Source organism: Hyla sarda, chromosome 7 (genome assembly GCF_029499605.1).
Source record: "Hyla sarda isolate aHylSar1 chromosome 7, aHylSar1.hap1, whole genome shotgun sequence".
NCBI lineage: Eukaryota > Metazoa > Chordata > Amphibia > Anura > Hylidae > Hyla > Hyla sarda.
Genome location: NC_079195.1, coordinates 225,015,395 through 225,026,864, shown reverse-complemented (window position 1 = coordinate 225,026,864; position 11,470 = coordinate 225,015,395). Strand labels below are relative to the sequence as shown.

The window sequence follows — 11,470 nt, the reverse complement described above, 5'->3', positions numbered from 1 at the left end:
TCTGGTACGCTACTGTTTCCAAAACGGAGCCTCCAGCTGTTGCAAAATAATAACTCCCAGTATTGCCGGACAGCCATTGACTGTCCAGGCATGCTCGGAGTTTTGCAACAGCTGGAGGCACCCTGTTTGGGAATCATTGGCATAGAATACCCCTATGCAAATCCCTAATTCAGGCCTCAAATGCGCATGGCGCTCTCTCACTTTGGAGCCCTGTCGTATTTCAGGGCAACAGTTTTGGGACACATATGGGGTATCGCCGTACTCGGGAGAAATTGCCTTACAAATTTTGGGGGGCTTTTTCTTCTTTAACCCCTTATGAAAAGGTGAAGTTGGGGTCTACACCAGCATGTTAGTGTAAAAAAATAAATTTTTTACACTGACATGCTGGTGTTGCCCTATACTTTTCATTTTCACAAGAGGTAAAAGGGAAAAAAGACCCCAAAAATTTGTAACGCAATTTCTCCCGACTACGGAGATACCCCATATGTGGGCGCAAAGTGCTCTGGGGGCGCACAACAAGGCCCAGAAGGGAGAGTGCGCCATGTACATTTGAGGTGATTTGCACAGGGGTGGCTGATTGTTACAGCAGTTCTGACAAACGCAAAACAATAAATATCCATATGTGACCCCATTTTGGAAACTACACCCCTCACGGAATGTAATAAGGGGTGCAGTGAGCATTTACACCCCACAGGTGTATGACAGATTTTTGGAACAGTGGTCTGTGAAAATGAAAAATAAAATTTTTGATTTGCACAGTCCACTGTTTCAAATATCTGTCAAACGCCAGTGGGGTGTAAATGCTCACTGCACCCCTTATTAAATTCCATGAGGGGTATAGTCTCCAAAATGGGGTCACATGTGGGGGGGTCCACTGTTCTGGCACCATAGGAGCTTCCTAAATGGGACATGCCCCCCAAAAACCCTTTCAGAAAAACTCACTCTCCAAAATCCCATTGTCGATCCTTCCCTTCTGAGCCCTCTACTGCGCCCGCCGAACACTTTACATACGCATATGAGGTATTTCCTTACTTGAGAGAAATTGGGTTACAAATTTTAGGGTGATTTCTCTCCTTTTACCCCTTGTAAAAATTCAAAAATTGGGTCTACAAGAAAATGCGAGTGTAAAAAATGAAGATTTAGAATTTTCTCCTTCACTTTGCTGCTATTCCTGTGAAACACCTAAAGGGTTAAAACACTTACTGAATGTCATTTTGAATACTTTGGGGGGTGCAGTTTTTATAATGGGGTCATTTATGGGGTATTTCTAATATGAAGACCCTTAAAATCTACTTCCAACCTGAACTGGGCCCTGAAAAATTACGATTTTGAAAATCTTGAGAAAAATTGGAAAATTGCTGCGGAACTTTGAAGCCCTCTGGTGTCTTCCAAAAGTAAAAATTTGTAAATTTTTTATGCAAACACAAAGTAGACATATTGTATATGTGAATCAATATGTAATTTATTTGGAATATCCATTTTCCTTTCAAGCAGAGACTTTCAAAGTTAGAAAAATCCTAAATTTTCAAAATTTTCATGAAATTTTTAGATTTTTTACCAAGAAAGGATACAAATATCAGTGAAATTTTACCAATAACATAAAGTAGAATATGTCATGAAAAAACTATCTCGGAATCAGAATGATAAGTAAAAGCATTCCAAAGTTATTAATGTTTAAAGTGACAGTGGTCAGATTTTCAAAAAATGCCCAGGTCATGAAGGTGAAAATGGGCTGGGTCATGAAGGGGTTAAACCGCAGGTAGATCAAAAGTAACTAACTGCAGCCATTGCAGCAACCTGTAGGGTAAAGTCCTCCGACCCTGTGTGTGTGTCAGATATTTCACTTACTTGAGGCTCAAGCATTTCACTAGCAGCCGCTGCCCAAAATGTTCTTTTGGTACTTCGGGCACACTGAGACGTTCAATGGGCTCATCCTGGGGATCAAATATTGAGATTATGTGTCACAGAAAGTAAAATAAAGAAATGAATAGTATTGAGCCGTCATCTTCAGACCCATAAACACAAATATATCTCCTACAAATATATTTCCTAACTCACTGTTTCCCAACCAGGGTGCCTCCAGATGTTGCAAAACTACAACTCCCAGCATGCCCGGACAGCCGCTGGCTGTCCGGGCATGCTGGGAGTAGTAGTTTTGCAACACCTGGAGGCATCCTGGTTGGGAAACACTGTCCTAACTACTAAATAGTGATCAAACGATTATCGGTTTGGCCGATAGTCACGATTTTTGGGCATTATCTGTATCGGAAATTACATTGCCGATAATCCGATAATGCCCCGCACCGCCACCGCCCCCCTACCGACCCGCCGCACAGCCCCACCGCACCGCCCCGATTACCTCCCCCATCCCCGGTTTTATAATTACCTGTTCCCGGGGTCCACACTACTTCTGGCTCCTGCTGCGTCCTGCGTTACGCTGTGCGCAATGACGAGTGACGTGACGCGACGTCACCGTCAGTTCGCACAGTGACAGCTCAGGAGGACGCCACCGGAGCCAGATGTAGAGTGGACTCCGGGCCCCGGGAACAGGTAATTATAAAACCGGGGATGGGGGAGGCAATGGGGCCGGGGCGGTGCGGTGGGGGGTGCAACGCGGGGCGGTGGGGCGGTAGGGGGCGCGGAGCGGTGTGGCAGTGGGGGGCGGTGGCGGTGATAGGACTCAGGAGGACCCCCGGACAGGCAGGGGGAGAGAAGCGGGTGGTGGCGGCGGTCTATGGCACAGCAAAAGCCACTGCAGATCATTGATTTAAAGCGCCCGCTTTAAATCAATGATCTGCAGCGGTGTCGTGGGGGGATAAATAGCCGATAACTTATACGGGAATATCGGTATAAGCTATCGGCCCTAACCTCCACCGATTATCGGTATCGGCCCTAAAAAAAACGATATCGGTCGATCCCTAGTACTAAACAGACTCGTGTGTCTCCACAGTAACACACAACACAGGATCACATTATAAGCTCATTGGGGGAAATTTACCAAGGCTTTCATGACAGTTTTCTGGCATTAAAAAGTAGCAAATTTTCATACAAGCCTTGAACATTGCGCAAAAAAAATTGTAACTTCTTTATTGAAAAATACCCCCCCCCCCCCCACACACACACACTTTGTTGTCCATCACCATAGAAATACATAGAAGCCGTAGAAAAAAAAATTTGAAAATTAAAAGGGGTATTTCAGGAAAAAAAACTTATATATATATCTCAACTGGCTCCAAATAGTTAAACAGATTTGTAAATTACTTCTATTAAAAAAATCTTAATCCTTTCAATAATTATCAGCTGCTGAAGTCGAGTTGTTGTTTTCTGTCTGGCAACAGTGCTCTCTGCTGACATCTCTGCTTGTCTCGGGAACTGCACAGAGTAGAAGAGGTTTGCTACGGGGATTTGCTTCTAAACTGGGCGGTTCACGAGACACGTGTCATCAGAGAGGACTTAGACAGAAAAGAACAACTCAACTTCAGCAGCTCATAAGTACTGAAAGGATTAAGATTTTTTTAATAGAAGTAATTTACAAATCTGTTTAACTTTCTGGAGCCAGTTGATATATAAAAAAAAGTTTTTTCCTGGATAACCCCTTTAACAATTTTCAATTAAAGGGTTCCCCACGCCCCTAGACATCTTATCCCCTATCCAAAGGATGGGGGATAAGATGTCTGATCGCAGGGGGTCCCACCGATGGGAACCCCCACAATCTCCCTGCTGCACCCGGCGTTCGTTTAGAGGGTCGGGTGCAGCACCGGAGGCTTGTGACGTCACGCTCGTGATGTTACAGCGACGCCCCCTCAATGCAAGTTTATGGGAGGGGGCGTGACAGCCGTCACGCCCCCTCCCATTGACTTGCATTGAGGGGGCGTGGCTGTGACGTCACAAGCGGGGCGTAACCGTGACGTCACAAGCCTCCACCCCGCATCGCCAGTCATCCGTGCACCGGATGTCTGGGGTGCCGCAGGCAAGATTGTGGTGGTCCCTAGCGGCGGGACCTCCGTGATCAGACATCTTATCCCCTATGCTTTGGATAGGGGATAAGATGTCTAGGGGCGGAGTTTCCCTTTAAAGGGGTTGCCCCATCTCGCTTCTTCCTGCTTCAAAATATCTACACACACACAATCTGAGGATTCATGCCTTGGGGTGTTAGATTTCATTCACTCTCATGCACCACTATGGCGTCCATATTACAGCTGCCCCCCATGTCCAGCCATGTATCATCTAAGTCCAATACCTCGTCCTGAGCTGGATGTAGTGCAAATATTTCTTTATGTCTATGTGACTTCCTTTGGTGTTCGTTTTGGTGATCGATCTCCTCATTTGGGCTACGGTCCAGGAGGTTTGATAGCAGGGCGTCAGGTAGGGAGTTCTTGAGGTCAAAAATGCTGCAAGCCCAACTACCGCGGGGAGTGTCGTCAATGGACATGGATCGCCTCTTCAGATCGTCCTGCAAGGGTAGACGGAACATTTGTGTCTTTTAGCCTGATACATTGTATCCTCGTTACCAGACGCTGCGCTAATCACCTCCCCCGAGAACAAGAAGAAACACATGAGAAACCTGCATAATGCCGCATCATTTCTGGAGAGAAAGAGGAATTGGTTTACCAGAAAAAAAACTTATTAATAAGAAAATCTGCCCCAAATTCAGTGTGTACAATATTTCTCAGATTTATTTATTTATTTTAGAAAAGTCCTAGCCATCCCCCTAGTCCTACAGCTCTATCTGTTTCATCAGCTGCATTCATTCATTTCATTACTGTAACTGGGTCATGTGATCAAGTGTCAAAGGAAGTGGTCAGTCCTGGATCAGCTGAACTATAGGATGACATTAACACCTATTAGTCCCCCTATCTGTATACTGCTATTATCTCTATAGGATCTGAATATATAGTAGTTATACACCTCCCATCCCGCTCTATCTGTATACTGCTGCTGCTATCTCTATGGGATCAGGATATATAGTAGTTATACACCTCCCATCCCGCTCTATCTGTATACTGCTGCCATCTCTATGGAATCAGGATATATAGAAGTTATACACCTCCCCTCCAGCTCTATCTGTATACTGCTGCTATCTCTATGGGATCAGGATATATAGAAGTTATACACCTCCCCTCCAGCTCTATCTGTATACTGCTGCTATCTCTATGGAATCAGGATATATAGAAGTTATACACCTCCTCTCCAGCTCTATCTGTATACTGCAGCTATCTCTATGGAATCAGGATATATAGAAGTTATACACCTCCCCTCCAGCTCTATCTGTATACTGCTGCTATCTCTATGGAATCAGGATATATAGAAGTTATACACCTCCCCTCCAGCTCTATCTCTATAGGATCTGAATATATAGAAGTTATACACCTCCCCTCCAGCTCTCTCTCTATAGAATCAAGATATATAGTAGTTACACATATCTCCTCCAGCGCTCGTTGTGTGTGTGTGTGTATATATATATATATATATATATATATACCGTATATATATATATAAATAGATGGATAGAAGAAAAACTGGCGCAGCACTCAATAAATGCAAAAAATGGTGAGTTTATTCCAAGTCAAACAAGTGATGTTTCAGCTCCTCCATGGACCTGAAACGTCGCTTGTTTGACATGTGGGAATAAACTCACCATTTTTTGCATTTATTGATTGCTGCGCCAGTTTTTCTTCTATTGCTGGACTGTGATCGGGTCGAGGGGCTGGCACCGGGACTTTACGGTGAAGTAGTGCTGCATTGAATTTGTTTATATATATATATAGTAGTTATACCCCTCCAGCTCTCTGTATACTGCTGCTGTTATCTCTATGGGATCAGGATGTATAGTAGCTGTAATTTTTGCCGTAGTGTGAACTAACCTTAAAGGGAACCAATCATCAGATTTTACCCTATATAACGCTTGGCAAAGCGTTATATAGGGTAAAATCTTTATTTTCACCATCCCCGGGGGACGCTCCTACCCCCAGGGATGGTGAAGATATGAAGTTACAAACTAGTCACCGCTGCCGCCGTAAGTAGTCACCTGGGCGGGGAGCTCTTCTCACCAACTCCCGTTCTTCGGCCGGGAGCGACGCCCCCTCCGCTTGATTGACGTGCAGCGTCATTGTTCCGCTCACTGAACAGACGGAGCAGAGCGATGACGCTGCACGTCAATCAAGCGGAGGGGGCGTCGCTCCCGGCCGAAGAACGGGAGTTGGTGAGAAGAGCTCCCTGCCCAGGTGACTACTTACGGCGGCGGCGGTGACTAGTTTGTAACTTCATATCTTCACCATCTCTGGGGGCAGGAGCGTCCCTCGGGAATGGTGAAAATAAAGATTTTACCCTATATAACGCTTTGCCAAGCATTATATAGGGTAAAATTTGATGATTGGTTCCCTTTAACCTGCTAATAAGTAAACAGTTCCCCAGGGTGACCTCCAGCACCAGCAGCCTAATAAGATAACCAGGTGCAGTGATGAGATTCCACACCCTCTCTCTGCAAAGCCAGAGCATTCATGGGAAATGTAGGCAGTATTAGAAAATCATTTTAGCGGTGAAATAGAAATCAGTATGGTAGAAAACTCCATGCCTGCCACATCAGCTAAAACAGGTAATCACGAGGAAATAACGCACCTGTTCATCCTGATAGCTGCTGCTCTCCGGGGAATCATCCGACTCAAAGACTTGCCTAGGAAGACCCCTCTGCCTCTCCTTCTGTTTGTCTAAGGTGTTGGGGTTGAAGCCTGTGCCCAGCTTGTGGTATCTGTCACATACACAGCACTGGTTAGAAAGATGTTTAATAGGAGACCGAGTCGGGGTCTAAACACTAAGACCCAGACTGATTAAAATGTTTGACATGTCCCTAGGAATTATCAAAAGCTTTTATACTGACCTCTACACTTTAAGGAGGTCATCTAGGAATTTGTAAAGAGTTAAAAAAAAAAAAAAGGGGGTACTCCGGTGGAAAACATTATTTTATTTTATTTTTTTAAAATCAACTGGTGCCAGAAAGTTAAACAGATTCGTAAATTACTTCTATTAAAAAATCTTTATCCTTCCAGTACTTTTTAGCAGCTGTATGCTCCAGAGGAAATTCTTTGCCTTTTGAATTTCTTTTTTTTGTCTTGGCCACAGTGCTCTCTGCTGACACCTGATGCCCGTATCAGGAAATGTCCAGAGCAGGAGAAAATGCTCATAGCAAACCTATGCTGCTCTGGACAGTTCCTGACACGGACAGAGGTGTCAGCAGAGAGCACTGTGGACAAGACAAAAAAGAAATTCAAAAAGAAAAGAATTTCCTCTGTGGCATACAGCTGCTAATAAGTACTGGAAGGATAAAGATTTTTTTAATAGAAGCGATTTACAAATCTTTTTAACTTTCTGGCACCAGTTCATTTAAAAAAAAATAAGTTTTCCACTGGAGTACCCCTTTAATTTCTTCCAAAAACAGCAACACGCCTGGTCCTTAAGTTGAGTGTGGTATTACAACTTGGCTCCAGTCACTTCAGTGGAACTGAGATGCAATACCAAACACAACCTGAGGAAAGGAGGGGTGCTGTTTTGGGAATAAATTAGCTCCTGGATTTTCCAGGTGCAAAACTGCAACTCCTAGCATGCCCGGACAGCCGTTGGCTGTCCGGGCATGCTGGGAGTTGTAGTTTTGCTAAAGCTGGAGGGTTGCAGTTTGGAGACTATAGTTTGATACGGTGTAATGAAGCCATTTGGAGCTACCTGGATTTGACTGAATTTATAACTTTATTTTCTCCCTGCTCTTTGGAGATTTATTTCCCCCTGCATTGTGAGTGTTTACTCACTCAATAGAGGTAATGAACTAAAAAACTTTGTGTGTTTTATTAATTTCGTTACATTGCGTTTGTCTATTAATTATAACTTAGAGAACAACCAGAATAGAATTACAGACAAAAACAATGTAACTCAAAATAACACACAGAAAGTTGAACTATTCTTGCCTTTTAAGTACAACATCAACAGTGCAGGGAGAAAATGTAATCAATAATTCAGGTGATTCCGAAAGGTTTCCCTTTTCTTCTCTTGCAACAGTTTGGCTCAATATTCATATTACAAGTAGGGTTGTCCACAAGTAAACTTACTTCCTGTTGACAATGGCCCAGTCCTCAGTGTAGCTTCGTACACAGTCTTTGACGTGCGGATCCAATTCACTATAAGGCAAGCAACAAAACAAAGTGAAAAAATAAATAAATAATAAAAACATTGGGACTGATTTACTATAGGAAAAGTGACAGAATTCAGGTATAGTTTGCACCAAAAAACTGTCTTAGGCTGGGTCCACACTACGTTTTGTCCCATACGGGAGCGCATACGGCAGGAGGGAGCTAAAACCTCGCGCTCCCGTATGTGACCGTATGCGCTCCCGTATGTCATTCACTTCAATGAGCCGACCGGAGTGAAACGTTCGGTCCGGTCGGCTCATTTTTGCGCCGTATGCGCTTTTACAACCGGACCTAAAACCGTGGTCAACCACGGTTTTAGGTCCGGTTGTAAAAGCGCATACGGCGCAAAAATGAGCCGACCGGACCGAACGTTTCACTCCAGTCATCTCATTGAAGTGAATGGCATACGGGAGCGCATACGGTCACATACGGGAGCGCGAGGTTTTAGCTCCCCCCTGCCATATGCGCTCCCGTATGGGACAAAACGTAGTGTGGACCCAGCCTTACCCGACTCAGTTATTGTGAGTTTTTGGCACTTTCCACTCCCAGTGTCCAACAGAAGGGGCGTGGTATGGTAAAAGAGGCGTGGTTTAAAGTGTACCTGTCATTTGATGAGTCACAAAGACGTGTAAAAAAATGTTTTCGATCAAGGTCTCATTACTGAGACCCCCACCAATCTAGAGAAGCAGCGAAAAGCAGTATGCAGTAGCACGCTACACTCCCCGGCTCCCGGCGATCTGTCCCGTGGCCCTATTATAAAAGTCTATGGGGCCGTTAACAGAAGCTGGATGAAAATCCAGGGAGTGAAGAGCGCTACTGCATGATTCTCCCGGCTCTTTCTCCACATCTGTCTCAGAACCGAGACCCCGACTGATCAAACTTTTGACATGTTTCTGTGACATGTCAAAAGTTTTTCTAAATGAGAAAAGGGGCACTTTAAGATGAAACGCCCTGCAGCAAAATTCTGGTGCAGTTTGAGCAAACTGATAGTTGATCAAAACTTGGACTTTACAGACTAAGAATGGGGAAGAATTGTCAAACTGTCCAAAACACTTAAAAATATCCCTTTTAGGCCCCCTTCACACTGCCTTTGTGCCTTTAACGCCCGTTTTACAGACGGGGCACAATGGGTTCTGACAGATCCCATTTACTATTATGGGGTCCATCGGGCACCGTTGTTTTTTTTAAAGGGAGAAAAAGATGGCGCTTGCTGTATTTTTTCTCCCGCTATTCTCCCCTGGTTCCCAAACGTGCGCTGCACTGCTGTGTCACAACGGCAGTGTGAAAGAAGCCTTAAAGGGGTACTCCGCACCCCTAGACATGTTATCCTTTATCCAAAGGATAGGGGATAAGATTTCAGATCGCCGGGGTCCCGCTGCTGTGGGCCCCCGGGATCTCTGCTTCTGCACCCACCTGTACGGCTTCCACCTCACACCAGTAACACTGGAGGCTTCGGAGCCCGACCACAATGGCGGACGAGCGTGATGTCACGACTTTGCACCGTGTGACGTCATGCCCCGCCCCCCTTAATGCAACGTCTATGGGAGGAAGCATGACGGACGTCCCATAGACTTGCATTGAGGGGGCGGGGCGTGATGCCTCTGGTTATCCTGCTCCCGGCCTCCTCTGTGATCCCCTTGCTGCTTCTATAGGTCGACTCGTCACACTGCCGCTTAGCTAATCACCGCCCACAGCGATGTCCCGCCTCAGTAGGTGATTGTTTGATCGGCAGTGTGACATATTGGGCCCAGGTACCAGGAAGAAGACAGGGCCGGGAGTCAATACGTCATATTGCCGCTCAATCTATCACTAACCGAGGCTGGACATTACTGCGGCCGGCGATTAGTTGAGCTGCAGTGGTCTGAATCAACCAATAGAAGCAGGAGAAGGACCGCAGAGGAGGCTGGGAGCGGGATATTGGAGGCACCGGGGGAGTAGCGGATGATAGGTCAAATTTGTTTTTGTTTTGTTTTTTTAAATGCAGTCATTCTGAGTAGGTGAAAAAAACATTGCAACCCGGAGTACCCCTTTAAGGTCAATGGGTGTTACACAAATTGCATAACATCCCCATTTCGCCTACTTCTGGCTTTCCCAATAACCTCCAGCCAGCGTAAACAGGCCAGAGGTGTCCGGAAAAGCAAATTAACAAGAAAGTGAAAGAAGCTGAGAGAACAGTAACTAAAAAAAATAAAGCCAACGAGATAATATTCAGCTCAGCCCCTCTGCCTGCTTTGCGTCTCGGACAAGGCTACTCCAATCCCTCTTGAAGAATCAAAAGGTATAACACTATGTGAGAAAAAAAATAGTGGTAAGGGAGGTGCTAAATAAAACTTAACATTTATTAATGTCTTGATAAAATATAAAATCACATGGTAGTGATGAGTAGTTTGATCAGCTGGGTACAGTGCCACCAATGCGACACTGTTTTATAGAAAGACACTGCTAATAACACAAGTCATCTCCTAGGTTTCTCAGGAGAATAGAACCCCTATTGAATCCTCTCTATTCCCAACGCGTTTCTGGCGTGCCTATTGGTATAGCGCCTTCCTCAGGGGAATTTTAAAGGGGGTATCACATGCCCATACAACATCTGCTTTGCAGCCAAACAGAATATTTATTTATATATAGTTTGCTACATATGTGTTGGGCTCAAAATACATTACAAGATCAAGCCAGCGCTTTCAGAATTTCTGCTGTGTACTCAGCCCTGAAGTGCTGTACGATTAAGCTGATCTTCTCCTGGTTACACTCCGGGAGCGCAGCGTTCTGCAGTAGCAGAAATGCCGGCTTGTTTCAGCTCGGCGGGCGCCCCTGAGGAAGGCGCTATACCAATAGGGGCGCCAGAAACGTGTTGGGAATAGAGAGGATTCAATAGGGGTTCTATTCTCCTGATAAACCTAGGAGATGACTTGTGTTATTAGCAGTGTCTTTCTATAAAACAGTGTCGCATTGGTGGCACTGTACCCAGCTGATCAAACTACTCATCACTATCATGTGATTTTATATTTTATCAAGACATTAATAAATGTTAAGTTTTATTTAGCCCCTCCCTTACCACTATTTTTTTCTCACATAGTGTTATACCTTTTGTTTATATTGCGGGGAGTACCACCTAGTGGGCCGGTACCAGGCATCATCACCAATTGGTACACAATATTTTTTGTACCTCTTGAAGAATCCACAACAATGGAGAAAAGACGTCCAGCACAAGCTCGATGCAATGCTCTTTATTTATGGATCAATACATATGGACAATGCACAAGGTGATGCGTTTCGGCTGCAATTTGCAGCCG

General features: G+C 44.9%; 1 protein-coding gene across 17 annotated transcripts in view; it reads right to left on the bottom strand.

Moving 5' to 3' along the window:
• DOCK7 (dedicator of cytokinesis 7) overlaps positions 1-11,470 on the bottom strand; it is a 211,460-nt gene that overhangs the window by 170,978 nt on the left and 29,012 nt on the right. For all 17 annotated transcript variants that reach the window (XM_056532871.1, XM_056532874.1, XM_056532880.1 and 14 more), the window contains exons 4-7: positions 8,097-8,165; positions 6,619-6,748; positions 4,241-4,453; positions 1,849-1,934 (exon numbers count right to left, since the gene is read on the bottom strand). In XM_056532871.1, coding sequence (XP_056388846.1) covers positions 1,849-1,934; positions 4,241-4,453; positions 6,619-6,748; positions 8,097-8,165 — 498 coding nt within the window. The remainder of the gene's footprint in view (positions 1-1,848; positions 1,935-4,240; positions 4,454-6,618; positions 6,749-8,096; positions 8,166-11,470) is intronic.